The sequence below is a fragment of the Artemia sp. Qi Xiang Cuo genome, chromosome 1 (genome assembly GCF_049724085.1).
Source record: "Artemia sp. Qi Xiang Cuo chromosome 1, ASM4972408v1, whole genome shotgun sequence".
NCBI classification, from domain to species: Eukaryota; Metazoa; Arthropoda; class Branchiopoda; order Anostraca; family Artemiidae; genus Artemia; species Artemia sp. Qi Xiang Cuo.
In genome coordinates, this window is record NC_142794.1 from 35,950,166 (window position 1) to 35,972,616 (window position 22,451).

Below are 22,451 nucleotides of genomic sequence, written 5' to 3' on the forward strand. Positions count from 1 at the left end.
TTCTGATGACATCTACTCGTAGAATACAAGAAAATGATATCTGCTTGCGTATTATTACTGTTACTGTTATTTCTTTATCCCCTGCACTAAATTTTAGTAGACGTTCTCCCAAAAAGGTCACCGTGTGCCTCTTCACTGACGTTATGGTATTTTTGCATCGGCTTACTCGATTTTCGACACTAGAAGGAGACCTATTAAAAACTTCTCCTCGAATTAATGATTTAGATGTGCATGTATCTAGTAAACATGGTACGTTTTGAAAATACTCAATTTTAAAAGAACGCAGAATCGGTAGATTATTATTATTTGCATTTGTATCACAACATTTTAAACTACATAGGGGTCTTTGTAAGGAAACAGCTCTATAGACCTTTACAGGCTAGCTTGTCCGTTTATATGCCCCCTTTTTGACTAAGAATTTGCTTTATTATCCCAGTTTTAATCAGCGTTGTCTCTGTAGCCCGTGGTACCGTTAACTATCTGACCCCTAGGCCTAAATTCAGGAATATTATTAGTGTTTGCCAAATAGTATTTGTTCCATGCCTTTCTAAATTTCTGTCCTCCTGCGTTCTGAATTGGTGTCTTGTCTTGTACGTCTGGCCTTCTTTGGGTATTCTATGCCAGCAATCTGCTGCATAGTGGTTTGGTTTGCTACAATAATAGCAATAAAATCTTCTCTTAAATTGTTTGTAATTTGTCTTCCTTGGGTCTATATCTATTTATATATTTTTGATCTGCCACTTGTTGGTTCCCTAACTATCTGTCTTTGGTAGGAGGAGGGTGTCCATAATATTTGGTATTCCAAGTCATTAGCGGATCTAATACTCATCAGATTGGTCGTGGAATCTGTCAGCTATCGTCCCTAGACGGCGACCCTCGGCCTTCCGTCGCGCCTTTTTGATTCACGATTCGGCTCCTCAAAGCTTACCCTTTTTTGTCCTCTTTTATATTTTATAGTTTCTTGTGCTCCTGTGCTATTTATTGATACCTGATCTAAATGTTTCATAGCATTATCAATTTTCACCTCTGTTTTGACTAGTATTATATCCTGTTCTAAATTCTCGGGTTTCCGCGATTATATTAGTCTTAATAACTTTTTTGGTAGCCCTTGGGTAAAAGTATGTAGTTGTACTTTCTTTATTGTCTCGTCATTTCTGCCTTTTTCTAATTGTAAACACACGGATCTACAAATTTTGTCTGCATATTCCCTGATACTAGTTGAGGTATCGAATGTGACTACCTCTGTTCTTAGGCTCTCGGAGATGCTTGTCTGTATAATTCTTGTTTTAAAATATTCAATTAGAATAGTGATGTCCTTGGGCTCTTTTTCTTTAATTTCCTTGAAATGTTTTAGGGTGCGTCCCCTTAATCTGGCTGCAACACATTGCTCCTTGACCTGATTCTTGAAGGATTCTGTTTGGTCATCAAAACCTGTTAAATTTTTGATAAACTCATCTACATCTGAATTTCCGGTATATTCTGGTATAATGATTTAAATTTAAAGTATTGTTAATAGGGATGCCTTTTTCTCCTCTGGTAAAGCCATCTTATTCCACTCTACTATTTTATCTAACCTTGTCAACCCAGTTTTTCTAGTGACCACCAGTTGTTGTGATGCGTTATTTTATAGTATTAGGGGGGTGTAATCGTAGATGCCTTTATTCTCCCTTTATATGGTAGATAAACTCTGGCCCTAATGTAATTAAACTTTGGTAGCGTGCCTTAGGCTATGACCGAACTAATGAGGCGTACCGACTGGGTATGTCGAGGGGCTAAAGGTAGATTGTAGAGAGGTTGTCTAAAATACAATACTTTTATTCATTTAACATATAATAATAATCAAATATATACTCCCTACTGGGACCGGCTGTCCCAAGTAGACCACAAGTCTCAATAAAACTACAATGATATATAATATAGATACTTAGACACTTACAATGATCCGACAAAGATCCCAAAGTATTTCTAATGAGAAAATAAACGGGCAGAGGTTCACCCTGCAAGTCAATAAAGTCTGCCTCCAGTCTCAAAAATCGGGGTATATATATGGAAAACTAACCACGTCCTTTTGGTACACTGACGCATTTAGCCAGGAAATTAGTTATTGAGCAAGTTCCCTCCAAGCCCACACATTCCACGATTTGTATCTTTATCTTAAAAAGTGGTATTTTGAAACTTTGTTTTTGTGTCTTAATATATTTTTACACAATTAATAATTAACTAAATTAGAAAGCTTTACCACACACCACACGGTATGAATACCTATTACGACTGCAAAACTAACCTTTTCTCCACCATTGACTTTAAACTAATGCCAAATAAACTATCTAGATACTCAAAAATAAATACAGTCCCTCACCTACTAACAGACCACTATGTCATACTGGTAGAAATTGGTAGAGCTGTTTATGAAGAAGAAGAGCACACACCAAAATTTAACAATAACAGGGCAAATTGGACTAAATTTAAAGAATTTCTAAAAAATATTGATTACATGCCAATTCAAGGAAGCCAAGACACAGAATTCTGTACCAAAAGACTAACTACTCATCTCAAAGAAGCTGCAATATAATCAATACCTAGAACTACCAACAAACAATACCTAAACACATCTTCAAGGAAGACATCAAAACCATGGTGGAATGACCAGTGTCAAGCCTCATTTACTGCAAAAAGAGATGCAGAAAAGAATTTTAGGAAAAACCCAAACACCAAAACATACATCCAATTTAAACAAGCCTGCTCAGGACTCAGAAGAGACACAAGAAAAGCCAAAGCCCTCACATGGGCTTCCTACTTGGAAAAGATTGACAGATACACACCTGAATCAAAAATAACCAATTTTTAGACAGAATCATGGGAGCAGGAAAAAAGAAGAATAACATTAAGCATCCCCTGCTTGTATCTGGTATCCAACTTGAAGATGATAGCAAAAAAGCTGAAGTACTTGCTGACATCTACCAACAGAAGTTTGGCCACAAAGAAGAGTTAAATAAGCAAAGGCACGATGAAAGATTAAATACAGTTTATGAGCTAACACAGCTAACACAACCCTATAAAACAAATGAATTCCTGCAAGCAGTTAATAAAATGAATCAAAAAGCAAGCCCAGGTGAAGATGAAATCCATATCTCTTTGATATCAAATGCCCCAAAAAATTTCCAAGAAGCTGTTATACAGACATTTAACCTCTGCTACACACAAGGAGTATTCCCCCAGCAATGGAAACAAGCAATTATAACACCTGTGGCCAAACAAGGGAAACCCAAAGATTACCCAAATTCATTCAGACCAATAGTGTGTTTACCAACCCTTGGTAAGTTGCTTGAGAGAATGGTGTACAACCGCGTCCAGTGATATACAGAGACAAATAACATCCTCCCAAAATAGCAAGCTGGATTCAGAGCTTACCATTCAACTATAGACATCATTTTAAAACTTGTGACAGATGCACAGAAAACTATGAATGAGGGATTAATACTGGGTGCTATACTGATTGATTTAGAGGGAGCATATGATAACGCACAAAAAGATATACTAGGGGAAAGACTCAATGCATTAGGTTTCCCCCAGCCAATCAGAACACTGATTGATAGCTTTCCAGACAATAAAACCATTGAAGTTAAATTAAATGGGAAACTATCATCCTCAAAACCTATTGAAAAGGGACTCCCACAGGGAGCCGTACTCAGCTGCTTATTATTCATATTGTATATGACAGCATTAAAAATTGACTCACCACGTGGAACTTTTGCATATGACATTGGAGCATGGGCAACAGGGAAAACATTTGCTGAAGTTGCAAATAAACTTCAAATTATTGCTAATAACCTCTACAACTTTTCTACCAGCATGAAACTACCCATATCAGTCCCCAAATCAGTGATAGTATATTTCCATAATAGACGAAAAGTAGAATTACAACCAGTAACCCTAGGAAATTCTACAATCCCAACTACCAGTGCAACTAAATACCTTGGAATAATTCTGGACAACAGGCTTACCTTCAAACCTCACATTGACCATATCTTATAATCATGCATGAAAAAGATGAGAATTGTGCGAATACTATGTGGTACAACCTGGGGCAGTATGGATAGATCCCTCCTCAGACTCTACACACAGTACATCAGACTAGTAATTGAGTATGGCCTGATTATCTATGGAACTTGCACAAAACAGCTCTTCAACAATTTAGTATGTGTACAAAATACAGCAATCCGCCTTGCCACAGGATGTAGGAAAATAACAAAGATTCAAAATCTTCTACAAGAAGAAGGTCTTCCCCCAATTGAAAATAGATACAAACTTTTAACCATAAGATACTTGACAAAATCGGAAACAACCCCTCACCATTTCTTATTTCCAGAAGCCAGAGCAAGCCAACTAGAGCCAAAAAATCACCCACTGATGTCAGCAATTATGGCCAGGACACAATACCCCATCAAACTAGAGCATGTTAAAACAAAAATAGCAAAAGATCCACCATGGATATCAATCACCCCAGAGGTTAAACTAGAATTCCTCCCCCAAAAAAGGAACAAATTGAATCCTAAACTGCAATCCAACATTTCAAACTACTCTTAAAAAAGGAATATGATGAATATAACCAACTATATGTTGATGGATCATTAAGTGAAGATGGATGTGGAAGTGGGTGCTTTCTAAGAGAGCACAGCCTATGCAATATCGAAAAACATAAGGCAGGGACCAGATACTAACAGCTGAAGTACCTGCAATCAATTTGGGCTTAGAGACCCTAATTAAACTGAAACAGAGCAATAAACATATAGTAGTATTCTCTGACTCCAAACCTGCTCTCAATATCCTAACAAACCCTAACTTTGAAACACTGGACATAGACTTACATCAAACTAAAGAAAACCTTAGCAGTCTTGGAAGATTAGGCTGTGTTATTAAATTTCAATAAATACCTAGTCACCTAGGCATAGAAGGACATGAAAAAGCAGACAATATAGCAAATCAAGGAGCAAAAAGCCAAATGGAACCAGTGGAACCTCTAACTATAAGGGACATAGCTAGATTTGCGACTGAAAACACTACCCAAATCAAAACCATCAAATCCATCCCCCTTTCCAACTAGGATGTACTTAGTCTGGTTTCATCGCCTGTGTACAAATACAGCTAACTTCAACTACCATTCTTTCTCATATAAAATTAAGCAGCCAAATGGAGAAGTTGCCAGTAGCCCATTTTGCAGGTACTGTAAGATCAAAGAAGAAACCCCTGAGCACATACTACTGAAATGTAAAATGCTGGAAAGAAGCAAGTGAATCTCCTCAATTTGAAAGTTCAACTAGGACTGAATTCAAACCCTCTGACAGATGTAAAAACTTTGACCCAATCTTCAAAAAGAGATTTTTTCATAGATGCTTTCAAACTGTTAATGGATCTAAACCACAGTTTATAGAATTATCCAGTATCCTTTATCGCAGATCATTTCTGGTCTTCATTCTCGGTGCGAACAAAAAGCTCCTCCCACTTATTTCTGCATTATCGGGTTAATCTGTTTCCGTCAATCAATGAGAAATGGTTACAAAGTGCATTATTTGTAATAGCCGGTTTCCACTTGTTTCGCGTCCAAGAGAAATCTGACTTGTCTACCCGTGAAAAGATCTAATGCCGCTTATGTTTATATCTGCAAAAACGTTCTCTGGAGCACTCTCACCTTGGTCCGGGTTTTTATAATGGGTGAGATAGAGAATGATTATACTGGATAATTATATAAACTGTGATCTAAACCTACAACACTATATATAGCAATCAACTTATGCTGACTTATTGAATTGGGTAAACCCTACTACAATTATATCACATTTTTTTACCTAATTAGTGAATCTACATGTTTACATATTCATCCATATTTCGAATATTTATAAGCAGTGTTTACAATTATACTGTTTACTATAACAGTAACGTAATTTTTGCGACTAGTGAATTTACATAAAAAGGCAACATCATGTTCAGCCGCAAGCAAATTATTCCAAGAAGAAGGATACGAATTTATCCTGAGAAAAGAAGAAACATTCAAAGATTGGGATACATTGTCAACCCAACCCAGAAAGAAGAGGGGCAAATGATCTGATGTTCAGGACGAACGCCTCGATTGACTACAGTTGATTGATAGTCAAAAGTAATCGGTGGGAGAATTGCCTCCCGCCCATGTCCATCATTTCCCCTAACATTTCCGATCAACATTTTGATATCGCCATTTTGTTCAACGTAGTTGAAAGGTCTGTAAATTATGTCTTTGAGAATGACAACCCTCCCCCTATAACCCTCAGGACAAGGGTCGTAAGTTATACCCTTGGGGCATATAAGGTTTTTGTAGAAAGTTGTGTCGTAGCTGCTGCAAAAGGGGCTCATTCGATTAGAAATTGAGAGCTAGTGCCTTTTTTATTAATCGAAAGTGATGAGAGGGTAAGTTTTGATATAGCCATTTTGTTCAGCCCATCAGAAAGGTCTGGAAATTATGTCTTTGAGGATAACAAATCTCTCCATCCCTAAGGGCAAGGGTTGCAAGTTATGCCCTGGGGACACAGAAGGGTTTCATAGAAAGTGTGGTCATATAAACTTCGGAGGGGGCTCATTGGTTTAATGGAGTTCTTTACTTCTTTTTTTTTTAACTTATTTTGTGCCAAAAAAAAACTTTTTTTTGATTGATCTAGTATGAAAAGGTGATAAAACCAATTTACTGTAGTTAACATTAGATCTTTGCCTAATAATGTCTCGTGAATTGAGGTCAGAGAGATGACTTGGGTTTAACTAAGAAGCCTTGGCTGCTAATAAATCAGCAGTGTCATTATAGTTGATGCCTTGATGACTTAGACTGTGTTAGAAATAAATCTGGTTGCCTTTGGCCTGAAGTTTCAGAAGCTGTCTTCTAATGTTGAATAAGTCCTTATTATCAGCAATTCTATTAATTTTTTTAGCAACAATATTGCCGATTTGGAGTCAGAAAGGTAAAGAACATTCCCATCTGTGATGCTATAATTTATAAGAACATCTAGGGCCAGGCAAATGGAACACAATTCAGCGGACAAAATGGAAGATCCCAATGGAAGGGGTGAATAAAGGTTAAGGTCCAGTGATGGGATACATACTTCTGCTCCAGCTCTCTCACTCTGGACATATCCATCTGTATATATTTTCCTGTGATTAGGGTACAATTTCGAAACCTGTTCAGCCAGAATACCTCTTTTAGAGGGGGGGGGGGACACTGAATATCATCTTTATGTCCAAAATTTCTTTCACCGGGCAAAGCTTGGTGTCCAAGTGCTGCATGCTAAAATTGATAACAGTAGAAAAAGAGTATGGGTTGGTACCACTTATATGTGTATGTAAAATTTCTAAATTGTGAGAAAATTTTCATATATTGCTTGAATTTATCTAACCTTACGTTCAACAGACATTTGGACTTACAGCTTGCTGATGTAAAAATAAATGCCCCACAAGCAGCACTGGTGTTACTTGAGATGCAACTAATGACAGTAATAATGCTGAGTACATTTATGTCAATTTTTTTGGAGGTGGTTAAAAGAAATATTTAGAAAAGTAAAAATTTCAATTAGTCGGCATGTTATTATACATAGAGGCAGTTCTACATCTATGAGCTAGTATGTGAATCCAACACATAAGGAATAGTGCTTTATCAGTGATTATTAGGCATTTTAATTACAAATAAGGGAATTTGGAGCTATATTGGAGGTCTAATTAAATGTTGTAAGTAAAAATTTAAACAGTTAAATTATTTCTAGAGCAGATTACCCCCCCCCCCTACCAGGGGTGGATCTAGAGCAAAATCTTGGGGATGCCCAATGTGACAAGGGCACCAATGAGCAAAATCTTTAGGGGGGGGGGGGCAATGTGACAGATGCCAATAATTTACCAAATTGACAAATTTACTCTAAAAAAAAAGAGTGAAAAAAGAAAAAAACGGGATAAGAGGGCGTCAGAAAAATCTTGGGGCGGGGGCGCCCCCCCCTGGATCCACCAATGCTTCCTACAAACTTCTATGACCAAGCTACAACCAATTTGACCTATCTAGCTATAGTGCAAATATTTTTGTAAAAAGCACAAGCTCTTTTTTTTATGTTTTCTTTTTCATTCCGGAAATTATATTCACTGTTTTTCTTATTTGTATAAATATGCTGCATATTAGCCTGTAAAGAATTTCTCTGTTTTAGTGGATTTTTTTTTAGTATGATTGCTTAGGATATAAGGCTATATATGGGACCATCAGAGGGGGGAGGATCATCAGAAACATGACTTTAGCCATAAAATTAGCTATAAAAAATGCCTTATATTTTGTTCTTGTATTTCTCTTTCTAGAGAGCTACTATCCTGCAAATTTAAATAGGGCTTCCCAGAAGAAAACATCTTGGTAAGTATTTAGTGATTCAAGTCTTTGTAATGAAATAGTATGAAGTTGTGGAAACTACAGCAAAACATTCTAAAATACTTGCATGTATCATTCCTAAAACCTCATTGTTTTACTTTACCCCCACCCCTAATGAACAATAAATTGTGAAATATATCAGAAGAAAGGAATCTGCAGTCGCAAAGACAGGAAATTCAAGGGTAATTCCCCCCCTGAAAGAGTCCTTTGTAGAAAATTCCCTCTCTGTTGAAAATACCCCTGGCTATTAATAACAATTGTATTTTTAAATTTAACAGTATTTGCAAAATTGCTGCCATGCTCTATTCTGTCCTTGAAAATCCACCTCCCCCCAATACAGATTTTCTCACAGAAAATTATCATCCAGAATATTCTCCCCCCCTCTTCCTTGACGAAAATTACTACTAGTGCTCACACGTCATTACAGCACCAAGCTACATTAGACCAACTCAGCTATACACCCCTTCTCCTCCATCCTTATCTATTTAAAGCCTCCTTCTTTCAACCCTCCAATGTCCTTTAAAACTTCCTACCACTCAATTTGGGGACAACCAACTGTTCATGTTGCCCTAAATGGTTAGCCAAAGGACAATCTTTGGGAATCTGTCATCCCTCACCTGTAGAATGTTTTGTAGCCATCTCCATATTTCTGTCATTATAGCGCTAGAAAGCAGTATAGAAAAGTATAACATTATAGTGGGCTTTGGCTATTCTAGTTTTAAGCTCTTCACTGCATCCACCCACTTTACTTATAAAACAAACGAGGTAAATAAGGCTGTACATTTGATTGATCTTCTCATTACCCAACTTCACCTTTTCACCATTACTTATTCTCAGTGTAAGCAACTTAGGCTCCTTAACATTAGTTACAAACTTATTCTTCTGCCTTGAGCACTTAAAACCTCCAAAAATCACTCAATTATGCTAACGTTTTTATTTGGGACACACAAACTATCAGCATAATCTAAGTCTAGGAGAGTTTTACTTTCCCATTTGATTCCATGCTCTTCTTTAGCCTTTCCCGTGTTCCATAGGACAAAGTCCATCAAAATGATCCATATAAATGGGCATAGAACGCAACTCTGCTCAACTCCTGATTCGATACAAAATCAGCAACAAACCTCATTTTTTGTCTTAACCACAGCAGTGTTATTCTCGTACATTAATAATTTTAATATATTTACCTGATATCATAGGCAGCGCGCTAGCGCTGCCTAAGTAAAGAACGATGTGGGCACAATGTGTTTTTTTTTTCATACCCGGGCACTTCGTATCGAAGGAGTTATCGTAGAAAGTTTAAAAAGGGCCTATTAAATTAGAAAATAGAGTGGCTATTGCCCTTTTTAATAGTTAAATGTGATTGGAGGGCAATTAGCCCCCCCCTCCCTCCATGCCCATCATTTCCACAAACACAATCAATCAAAATTTTGAGATAGCCATTATGTTCAGCGTAGTTGATTTCTAGATAGAAAATATCTGTTTGAGGAGGACACTCCCCCACCATCCTCGGGGCAAGGGTTTTAGGTTATGCCCTGAGGGCATATAAGATAAATGTTGACACAATGTACAGTTTATTATTTTTTTCTTTAAAGCAGAGCACTTCATATAGAAGAGGTCGTCGTAGAGACTTCAAAAGGGGTTCATTCGGTTGGAAATCGAGAGTTCTAGTGCCCTTTTTAGTAGTCGAAAGGGATTGGAGGGAAACTAGCCCCCTCCCCACGCCCATCATTCCCCCAAACACATCCAATAAAAAATTTTGTGATAGCCATTTTGTTCAGCGTAGTTGATTTCAAGATAGAAAATGTGTTTTTGAGAAGGAGACTCCTCAAAAAGTTTAAGTTATGCCCTGGGGACATATAAGGCTTTTATAGAAGGCGTTGTCGTATAAACTTCAAAACAGGCTCATTCGATTGGAAGTTCAAAGGGTTAGTGCCCTTTTTACTAGTCGAAAGTGATTGGAGGGCAACTAGCCCCCCCTCCCCCACGCCCATCATTACCCCAAACATATCCAATCAAAATTTTGGGATAGGCATTTTGTTCAGCGTAGTTGATTTCCAGATTGAAAATATCTTTTTAAGAAGGAGACTCCCCACAACCCTCGGGGCAAGGGTTTTAAGTTCTGCCCTGGGGGTATATAAGGTTTTTATATAAGGTGTTGTCGTAGAGACTTCAAAACAGGCTCTTTCGATTGAAAATTCAAAGGGCTAGTGCCCTTTTTAATAGTCGAAAGGGATTGGAGGGCAACTAGACCCCCACGCCCATCATTCCCCCAAACACATCCATTCAAAGTTGTGAAATAGCCATTTTGTTCAGCGTAGTTGATTTCCAGATAGAAAATGTGTTTTTGAGGAAGACACTCCCCCACAACCCTCGGGGCAAAGGCTTTAAGCTATTCCCTGTTGGCATATAAATTTTTTTTAGAATGTATTGTCGAATAAATTTAAAAAAAGGCTAATTGTATTGTAAATTTAAAGAGCTTTTGCCCTTTTCAATAGTCGAACGTGATTGGTGGGCAACTAGCCCCCCCCCCCCTCACGCCCCACATTTCCCCAAACACATCCAATCAAAATTGTGGGATAGCCATTTTGTTCAGCGTAGTTGATTTCCAGATTGAAAATATCTTTTTGAGGAGGAAACTCCCCCACAACCCTTGGGGCAAGGGTTTTAAGTTATGCCCTGGCGGTATATAAGGTTTTTATAGAAGGTGTTGTCGTGGAAACTTCAAAACAGGTTCATTCGATTGGAAATTCAAAGGGCTAGGGCCCTTTTTAATAGTCAAAAGTGATTGGAGGGCAACTAGACCCCCACGCCCATCATTCCCCCAAACACATCCATTCAAAGTTGTGAAATAGCCATTTTGTTCAGCGTAGTTGATTTCCAGATAGAAAATGTGTTTTTGAGGAGGACACTCCCCCACAACCCTCAGGGCAAAGGCTTTAAGCTAAGCACTGAGGGCATATAAAGTTTTTATAGAAGGCTCTGTCTTAGAAACTTTAAAACAGGCTCATTTGATTGGAAATTCAAAGGGCTAGTGTCCTTTTTAATAGTCGAAAGTGATTGGAGGGCAACTAGCCCCCGCCCCACCCTACGCCCATCATTCCCCCAAACACATCCAATCAAAATTGTGAGATAGCTATTTTGTTCAGCGTAGTTTATTTCCAGATAGAAAATGTGTTTTTGAGGAGGACGCTTCCCCATAACCCTCAGGGCAAGGGTTTTATGTTATTCCCTGGGGGTATCTAAGGTTTTTATAGAAGGCGTTGTCGTAGAAACTTCAAAACAGGCTCATTCGATTGGAAATTCAGGTGCCCTTTTTAATAGTCGAAAGTGATTGGAGGGCAACTAGCCCCCCCCCCCCGCCCCTCAATCCCCCCAACACAACCCAACAAAATTTTGATGTTACCATTTTTACCAACTTAGCTGATTTCTAGATAAAAAATTTGTTTTTGAGGAGGAGAATTCTCGATAGTCTTCAGAGCAAGGGTTTTATGTTAAGACCTTAGTGCGTATAAGGTTTTTTATAGAAGTCGTTATTGTAGGAACTCTACAAAAGGATCATTTGATTGGAAATTCAAAGGGCTAATGCCCTTTTTAATAGTCGAAAGTAATTGGAGAGCAACTAGCCCCCCCCCCCCCTGCCCATCTATCCCCCAAACACATCCAATCAAAATTGTGAGATAGCCATTTTGTTCAACCTAGTTGATTTCCAAATAGAAAATAGGTTTTTGAGGGGGAAAATCCCCCACAACCCTCAGGGAAAAGGTTTTAAGCTATGCCCTGGGGGCATATAAGACTTTAACGGAAGACGATGTCATAGAAACGTCAAAACTGGCTCATTCGATTGTAAATTCAAAGGGTTAGCGCCCTTGTTAGTAGCCGAAAGAGACTGGAGGGCAACTAGCCCCCCCCCCCCACCCCCACGCCCGTCATTCCCCCAAACACATCCAATCAAAATTTGAAAAAGGCATTTTGTCAGCGTAGCTGGTTTACAGAAAGAAAATATCTTTTTGAGGAGGACACTCCCCCACAACCCTCGGGCAAGGGTTTTGAGTTATGCCCTGGGGGCATATGAGGTTTTTATAGAAGGTATTGTCGTAGAAACTTCAAATCAGGCTTATATGATTGGAAATTCAAAGGGCTAATGCCCTTGTTAATAGTCGAAAGTGATTAGAGGGCACCTAGCCCCCCTCCCCCCACGCCCATCATTCTCCAAAACACATCCAATCAAAATTTTGAGATAGCCATTTTTTTCAGCGTAGGCTAGTTGATTTCCAGATATAAAAAATGTTTTTTAGGAGGACACTCCTCCGCAACCCTCAGGGCAAAGGTTTTAGGTTATGCCCTGGGGGCATATAAGGTTTTTATAGAAGGCGTTGTCATAGAAACTTCAAAACAGGCTCATTCGATTGAAAATTTAAAGGGCTAGTGCTCTTTTTAAAAGTCGAAAGTGATTGGAGGGCAACTAGCCCCCCCCCTCTCATGTCCATCACTCCCCCAAACACATCCAATCAAAATGTTGAGATAGCCATTTTGTTCAGCGTAATTGATTTCCAGATAGAAAATATGTTTTTGAGGAGGACACTCTCACACCCCTCAGGGCAAAGGTTTTAAGTTATGCCCTGGGGGTATATAAGGTTTTTTATAGAAGGCGTTGTCGTAGAAACTTCAAAACAGACTCATTCGATTGGGAATTGAAAGTGCTAGTGCCCTTTTCAATAGTTGAAAGTGACTGGAGGGCAACTAGCCCACCACGCCCATCATTCTCCCAAACACATTCAATCAGAATTTTGCGATAGCCATTTTGTTCAGCGAAGGCTAGTTGATTTCCAGATAGAAAATATGTTTTTTTAGGAGGAAACTCCCCCACAACCCTCAGGGCAAGGGTTTTGAGTTATGCCCACGGGGTATAAAAGGTTTTTATAAGAAGACGATGTCGTAGAAACTTCAAAACAGACTCATTTGATTGGAATTTCAAAGAGCTAGTTCCCTTCTTAACAGTCGAAATTGATTGGAGGGGAACTAGCCCCTCCCCCACGCCCATCATTCCCCCAAACACATCCAATCAAAATTTTGAGATAGTCATTTTGTTCAGCGTAGTTGATTTCCAGATAGAAAATATGTTTTTGAGGAGGACACTCCCCAACAACCCTCAGGGCAAGGGTTTTAAGTTATGCCCTTGGGACTTATAAGGCTTTTAAAGAAGGCGTTGTCGTAGAAACTTCAAAACAGGCTCATTCGATCGGAAATTCAAAGGGCTAGTGCCCTTTTTAATAGTCGAAAGTTATTGGAGGGCAACTAGACCCCCCACGCCCATCATTCCCCCAAACATATCCAATCAAAATTTTGAGAAAAGCATTTTGTCAGCGTAGCTGATTTTCAGATAGAAAATATCTTTTTGACACTCCCCCACAACCCTTGAGGAGTTGAGGACACTCCCCCACAACCCTTGGGGCAAGGGTTGTAAGTTATGCCCTGGGGGCATATAAGGTTTTTATAGAAGGCCTAGTCGTAGAAACTTCAAAACAGGCTCATTCGATTGGAAATTCAAAGGGCTAGTTCCCTTTTTAATAGTCGAAAGTGATTGGAGGGCAACTAGCCCCTCCCCGCCCATCTTTCCCCCAAAAATATCCAATCAAAATTGTGAGATAGCCATTTTGTTCAGCGTAGTTGATTTCCAGATGGAAAATGTGTTTTTGAAGAGGACACTCCTCTACAACCCTCAGGGCAAGGGTTTTAAGTTATGCCCTGGGGCATATAAGGTTTTTATAGAAGGCGTTGTCGTAGAAACTTCTAAACAGGCTCATTTGATTGGAAATTCAAAGGGCTTGTGTCCTTCTTAATAGTCGAAAGTGATTGGAGGGCAATTAGCCCCCCCCCCCACGCCCATCTTTTCCCCAAACACATCCAATCAAAATTTTGGGATAGCCATTTTGTTCAGCGTAGTTGATTTCCAGGTAGAAAATATGTTTTTGAGGAGGACATCTCCCCACAACCCTCAGGGCAAGGGTTTTATGATATGCCCTGGGGGCATATAAGGTTTTTATTGAAGGCGTTGTCGTAGAAACTTCAAAACAGGCTCATTCGATTGGAAATTCAGGTGCCCTTTTTAATAGTCGAAAGTGATTGGAGGGTAACTAGCCCCCCCCCCGACGCCCGTCAATCCCCCAAACACATCCAATCAAAATTTTGAGATAGCCATTTTGTTCAGCGTAGTGAATTTTAAGAGAGAAAATATGTTTTTGAGGAGGACACTCCCCTACATCCCTCAGGGCAAGGGTTGTAAGTTATACTCTGGGGGACTATAAGTTTTTTTTAGAAAGCGTTTTCGTAAAAACTTCAAAGAAGGCTCATTCAATTGAATATTCAATGAGCTACAGCCCTGTTTGTTAGTTGAAAGTGATTGGAGGGCTAATAGCCGCCCCCCCACCCCCATGTCCATCATACCCCCAAACACATCCAATCAAAATTTGAGATAGGCATTTTGTCAGCGTAGCTGATATCCAGATAGAAAATATCTTTTTGGGGGGGATACTCCCCCACAACCCTCGGGGCTTGGGTTTTAAGTTATTCTCTGGGGGCATATAAGGTTTTTATAGAAGGCGTTGTCGTAGAAACTTCAAAACAGGCTCATTTGGTTGGAAATTCAAAGGGCTAATTCCCTCTTTAATAGTCGGAAGTGATTGGAGGGAACCTAGCCCCCCCCCCACGCCCATCATTCTCCAAAACATATCCAATGAAAATTTTGAGATAGCCATTTTGTTCAGCGTAGGCTATTTGATTTCCAGATAGGAAATATGTTTTTATGGAGGACACTCCCCCGCAACCCTCAGGGCAAACGTTTTAGGTTATGCCCTGGGGGCAGATAAGGTTTTTATAGAAGGTGTTGTCGTAGAAACTTCAAAACAGGCTCATTCGATTGGAAATTCAAAGGGCTAGTGCCCTTTTTAAAAGTCGAAAGTAATTGGAGGGCTACTAGCCACCCCCCCCCCTCCCTGCTCATCTTTCCCCCAAACACATTCAATCAAAATTGTGAGATAGCCATTTTGTTCAACGTAGTTGATTACCAGATAGAAAATAGGATTTTGAGGAGGACACTTCCCACAACCCTCAGGGCAAGGGTTTTAAGTTATGCCCCTGGGGCATATAAGGCTTTTATAGAAGGTGTTTTCGTAGAAACTTCAAAACAGGCTCATTCGATTGAAAAATCAAAGGGCTAGTGCCCTTTTTAATAGTCGAAAGTGATTGGAGGGCAACTAGCCCCCCCCCCCACCCCCATGTCCATCATTCCCCCAAACACATCCAATCAAAATTTGAAATAGGCATTTTGTCAGCCTAGCTGATTTCCAGATAGAAAATATCTTTTTGGGGGGGATACTCCCCCACAACCCTCGGGGCTTGGGTTTTAAGTTATTCTCTGGGGGCATATAAGGTTATTTATAGAAGGCGTTGTCGTAGAAACTTCAAAACAGGCTCATTTGATTGGAAATTCAAAGGGCTAATGCCCTTGTTAATAGTCGAAAGTGATTGGAGGGTACCTAGCCCCCCCCACCCCCATCATTCTCCAAAACACATCCAATGAAAATTTTGAGATAGCCATTTTGTTCAGCGTAGGCTATTTGATTTCCAGATAGGAAATATGTTTTTATGGAGGACACTCCCCCGCAACCCTCAGGGCAAACGTTTTAGGTTATGCCCTGGGGGCATATAAGGTTTTTATAGAAGGTGTTGTCGTAGAAACTTCAAAACAGGCTCATTCGATTTGAAATTCAAAGGGCTAGTGCCCTTTTTAAAAGTCGAAAGTGATTGGAGGGCAACTAGCCCCCCCCCTCATGCCCAGCATTCCCCCAAGCATATCCAATCGAAATTTTGAGGTAGTCATTTTGTTCAGCGTAGTTGATTTTTAGATAGAAAACATGTTTTTGATGAGGACACTCCACCCCAAACCTCAAGGCAAAGGTTTTTAGTTATCCCCTGGGGGTATATAAGGTTTTTATAGAAGGAGTTGTCGTAGAAATTTCAAAACAGGCTCATTCGATTGGGAATTGAAAGGGCTAGTGCCCTTTTTAATAGTTGAAAGTGATTGGAGGGCAACTAGCCCCCCCCCCACGCCCATCATTTTCCCAAACACATCCAATCAGAATTTTGAGATAACCATTTTGTTCAGCGTAGGCTAGGTGATTTCCAGATAGAAAATATATTTTTAGGAGGAAACTCCCCCACAACACTTAGGGCAAGGGTTTTGAGTTATACCCTGGGGGCATATAAGGTTTTTATAAGAAGGTGTTGTCGTAGAAACTTCAAAACAGGCTCATTTGATTGGAAATTCAAAGAGCTAGTTCCCTTCTAAATAGTCGAAAGAGATTGGAGGGGAACTAGCCCCTCCCCCTCGCTCATCATTCCCCCAAAATCATCCAATCAAAATTTTGAGATAGTCATTTTGTTCAGCGTAGTTGATTTCCAGATAGAAAATATATTTTTGAGGAGGACACTCCCCAACAACCCTCAGGGCAAGGGTTTGAAGTTATGTCCTGGGGTATATAAAGTTTTTGTAGAAGGCGTTGTCATAGAAACTTGAAAAGGGGCTCATTTGATTGGAAATTCAAAGGGCTAGTGCCCTTCTTAATAGTCGAAAGTGATTGGAGAGCAACTAACCCGCCCTCGCCCATCATTCCCCCAAACGCATCCAATCAAAATTTTGAGATAGCCATTTTGCTCAGCGTAGTTGATTTACAGATAGAAAATATGTTTTTGAGGAGGATACTCCGCCACAGCCCTCAGTTATGAGGGCTTTAAGTTATGACTTGGGGGCATATAAGGTCTTATAGAAGGTGTTGTCGTAGAAACTTCAGAAAAGGGCTCATTCGATTTGAAATTCAAAGGGCTAGTGCCCTTTTTAATAGTCGAAAGTGATTAGTAATATTTTTTGTTGTTGTTGTTGTTTAGACCAGGGCACTTCGTATCGAAGGATTTGTCGTGGGAACTTCGAAAGGGGCTCATTCTATTGAAAATAGAAAGGGCTGATACCCTTTTTAATAGTTGAAAGTGATTGGAGGGCAACTAATCACCCTTCCACTCCCACCCTCCCATTTGTCCATTATGTTTAAAAACTAAATGTTGCCTTAAGATTAAATCTAAATGCACTGTGATAATGCTAATTCCCAACAAGGCATCTCAGCAGCATCCCAAGAACGAATGAGGGTATTATGTTCAAACTTTCGAGGCTACTTCTGCTCTTAATTTAACCAAATCAAAATAGTGTAAGTGTATCCAAGCTATCAAAGAAAGTAAACAGATTTTTTTGCGAATGGTATTAAGTTTTCCATTTCGGGTCACCTAGAGGAGGTATGAAAGTAAATTAAACAGTATTGTTTGTGTCCAGATTTTTCAAATGGTCCATGTTGTTAAATTTTGCTAAAACATTTTCTCCAGTATGCTAATACCAGGCCAAACTATAGAGTCTTAAAAAACGAAAAGATTTAGTTTTATTTTCTTTTTCCCTGAATAGACTCTATAAAATTCAAATAAATAGAAATAAGTAGAAAAACTTTTCCCGCAAAATATGTTTTTCAAAGAAAAGTAAACAACTCCATTAAACAAAAAATGAGCAAAAATAAAATCAAATAATCTACCAAGCTCGAAACTACCACAAACCAGCATCAATAAATAAATGAAACCCAAAACGAACAGAAATTACAATAAATAACCGAGTTAAACTCAAAGGGAGCAGAAATTAACATAAGTTGGGCGCAACACCACTATGCCTTCCCAAGGCCAGAACAAAATTTGCACTTTACTGAAAAAATACAAATGAATGTGCATTGTCAGTTTAATATACATATACTTATATTTAGTCATCAAAAAGTTAAAATTATTTGATTTATTAAAGTTATAAAAGTAAAAACATTTATATTTTTTCAGTAAAGTGCAAATTTTGTTCTGGCCTTGGGAAGGCATAGGGGCTATGCACTCAACTTATGTTAGTTTCTGCTCGTTTTGAGTTTGTTTCGGTTATTTATTGTAATTTCTGTTCGTTTTGGGTTTCATTTATTTATCGATGCTGATTAGTGGTAGTTTCACGCTTGGTAGATTATTTGATTTTATTTTTATTCATTTTTTGTTTAATGGAGTTCTTTACTTTTCTTTGAAAAACTTATTTTGTGGAAAAAGGTTTTTTAATTAATACTATACAAGGATAACATCCTTGCTAAAGCTATTCTATTGGCTGAATTAAACGCTTGCTCATAATCCGTAAAACTAAGGACTAAAGGAGTCTGGTGACTCAGTCACTTCTCAATTACTAATCTAAGAGTAAAAATATGGTAAATGTATCCTCTTCCCTTCCCAAAACCACACTGGTCATCTCTTAAAATTTTATCTACTGCATCTAAGTAAAAAAATTATCACCAAACTAAGTAATGGCCACAGTTTATATAATTATCCAGTATGATCTTTCCCTATCTCACCCATTATAAAAACCCGGACCGAGGTGCGAGTGCTCCAGAGAACGTTTTTGCAGATATAAACATAAGCGGCATTAGATCTTTTCACGGGTAGACAAAGAATAATCACCTACGGAACAAGTACTGACAAAACCACTTGGCCGGCTCAACCAATAAGTGGACAATAAGTGCAGAAATAAGTGGGAGGAGCTTTTTGTTTGCACCGAGAATGAAGAGCCAGAAATCATCTGTGGTAAACTTACTGGTATATTATATAAACTGTGGTAATGGCGTTACGGTGAGACAGATCTTTGAAGCTGATGGGTTTTGATTCTGCAATGTAAAACCCGGCCTATGTCGATGTCACTCACGTTAACAACTAAGGTTTGTTGTCAAGTTTAATGGGTTTTGGTTGGTCTCTGAAATAACATCAATTAACTTCAAACCATACCATCAACCAAACCATCAATAACGTCAAACCATAAAACAGGTACAACACTGGCTCTCACAATAAAACAAACAAAACAGCCGCCCTTAATTTATTGGCTTACAATTTCATGTCTTTTCCAGCCAATCAAAATCTTCCTACATTATTGTTACTGATCAATTAGAACATAAAATACTTTCTAGGACAACAATTAATTTTAAAAACTTGTGTTTAATTTCTTTTGTGAGGAAAATGATCTATTGAGGCTTCTATTTGAGTTATGCAGAAGAAAGGAAATAAAATGATTGTTCAGTTCCTTTAAAACTTGCTGTAACGGTTGTGTCGGTAATGATTGGAATGTGCAAATTCACCTAGGTAGCATAAAAGTAACTTGAATGTTCCTTCAAAGGTTAATATGAAGGAAAGATAATCATAACCCCCCCCCCCCAAAAAAAAAAAAAAAAACTTGCGAGGCAGTGTTTTTGCTAAACACTTGGAATTTTATATTCAATTTGTTTTACTTTTTAAGGCTATCTTTTGTTATTTTGCTTTTATGCCTCTCTATTGCCTCTTAAATGTTGTAAGTAAAATGATCCTTGTTCTCATTACCAAGAGTATAACTAGTTCAAGAGACAGAGCTATGTTTATTTGGGGATATGGTTGGGGGAGGATACCCCTAAACTGGATTTGAAAGACTCCTTTTAAGAAAAATTGATGATTAAAAGTCAAATATGTACATTTTGTGTTTTACCCCTTTAGATAATTGGGACTGGTACCTTGGTGGACAGTCCTCCATCTTAATTGTCCAAATCTTGTGCGTTAGACTAACGCTTATGCTGACATTTATAGGTAGTGGAGTGAAAACCAGAAACAATAGCTGTATCATACAGGAGATATAAGAAATTATAGAAGTTTTGGAATTTCAGAAGTTGACATGAACCTGAAGGCCTCCCCTCACCTTTTCATGCTTGCCTTATCAATGCCCCGAAAATGCCTAATATTTTAAGCTATTACTGTAATGTCATTACTGCCTAAATAGTAATTTGGAGCCTTGATTAGTAGTTTGGTTTTGTAATACTGGTAAGTTCTTACTTTCTTTCGTGTTTTCAGGTCAGCTATTATTAAAAACATGCTTGGGCCGGTTGTTTCATCTACCTTCCAGGGTCCAGAAGGTCGATCGCTTCCACGTGGAGTTGCCTTTGCTGATTTGGCAATATGTGCTCAGTACTTGTCTATGGGTTTCTGCCGTCTAGGTGATCAGTGTGCCAAAGCACATTCAGTAGACGAGCTAGAACACTGGAAATCACAATATCAAATCAAAATGGTGCATTTGAAGGATCAATCAATAGCCCAAAAGCTTAAAGCTCGAATGAGTGATGAAAATGAAGGAATTGTTTTGCACAATGAACTTGCGGGTGTAATTATTACTTGTGATAAAGCTTTGATAGTTTCCTCTGAATCTAGACCATGCTGTATGGAGTGGGTTTTTGTAGTAGAAAGTGATAAGGTGTTACAGTCCGTTTTCTTTTTTGCTGAAGGTAGTTCTGAGTATTACTCTATCAGTGCTGTTGAAAGCCCAGAAGGAAAAAATACTCCAAAATCAATTGAGTGGGTAAACCGTTTTCCTAATCAAATTCGTGGAATTCTCAGCTATGTAATCACCACAGTTTTTGAATCCCATATTTTTGGTACTTTTCGCCAGGAGCTTGTATTTGATTTTGGTAATGATGAGTATGTAACAAAAAAAATGTGTCTTGATATTTTGTGTGGTGACGCTGGTATCGAACTTGAACAAGTTGAGAGAACTATATGGACTGATTCGATACGATGGGATTATTCAAATTCAAAAATTATGGAATTTGATGATAAAGAAAAACTCACTAAGGCAGAAGAGCTTTTGATGAAACACTATCCACCACCAAACCCTGAGAATTTTCGACCTACTCAAGCTGTGAATGAACCAAAATTCACTCCTAGTAACTATAAAGAGAGGATGAAAGTTCTAGTGACAATTGAAGAGCTTGAACAACAAAAGGTAATATCCAAGTTCAATATTTGCTCAATGTTGGCAATTTGTAATAGTTACATGCTTACCCCTGGTATAGATTGTGTAACAAAATATTCTAGAGAGGGAGAGCTCTTTGCTGTAATGCATCTAACTGGAGATTTATCTGAAGATACTGCTGCTGGCCGTTTGGTATTGAGTAGCTGTAATCAAGTCCTCCTCAAAATTGTTGGCGATAAAATACCAGAAGAAGAACGCCCTGTTGTGTATGAAGCTATTATAGAAGATAAATTAAAAGAGTATATATATTTAAGACTATCCAAAAGCTTGGTGAGTGACTTTAAATTGAAGATAGATGAACCAGTGACTGCAGAGGTTCAATTTCAGTTAAATAGGCTTCCTTTCTGCGAAAGACTTTTTGCAAATGATCGTGTATATATTGAACATGTTTGCCCCTCTGTATATTGTGACATTCCTTTGGCCGCTCCAACTTCTGGAAATTATGAAAAGTTGAATCAAAGGCAACGGCAAGCAGTGGAGGCAATCACTGCACCATTGAGTGATCGCATTCCGGTAATTACTTTAGTAGGTAAGTAAAAAACACATTTTTTAGTCATTTAACAAATTTTGATTGTTTTTTTCTTGTGAAAAAATGCACTAAATGTCTATAGGCTATAGCCCATTAGTTGAGTTCAATGCAGGCCAATGACGTAGCATTAATTTGCTTGTATATCCTGTTATTCTTATAAATTTGAGCATTTGTTTCTTGATTCTTGCCAAAGTGTTCAATTAGTCGCTCTATTTTCCTTTATCTCCACTTTCATCTTGTCCCTTTCTTGGTATTAACTATCTTCTGAGTCAGGGCTGTTTTTACTGTTTTCTGTCTGCTCGATAAGATTTTTTTTTACATAAGTATCAAACTAGCACAAAAAGTTCCGAGTTCAAAATTGACATTCCTTCAAAATAAAAAGATAGGCAATTATCAAACCAATCTTTTTAAATTTTAAGTCAGTTAATGAATTTAAACTTTGTTCTACTATGTACAATGGAGTATTTCACAAGAGTAAAAAAAAAACTGCACAAAATTACTATGAAATGTTTTGAATTTATCAAACATTTCTTGGTAACTAACTTTAAGTAAGGAGCGACCCGGCTCAATAG

At 38.4% G+C, this 22,451-nt stretch overlaps 1 protein-coding gene across 3 annotated transcripts in view; it reads left to right on the forward strand.

The window, feature by feature from the left end:
• LOC148956245 (ATP-dependent RNA helicase with zinc finger domain-like) overlaps window positions 1–22,451 on the forward strand; it is a 126,018-nt gene that overhangs the window by 4,052 nt on the left and 99,515 nt on the right. For 2 of the 3 annotated variants that reach the window (XM_089094714.1, XM_089094698.1), the window contains exon 2: window positions 20,396–21,879. In XM_089094714.1, the coding sequence (XP_088950840.1) occupies window positions 20,415–21,879 (1,465 nt within the window). In that variant the 5' untranslated portion in view covers window positions 20,396–20,414. Of the gene's footprint in view, window positions 1–8,352; window positions 8,405–20,395; window positions 21,880–22,451 lie in introns of all 3 variants that reach the window. The other variant, XM_089094707.1, reaches the window with a different exon arrangement.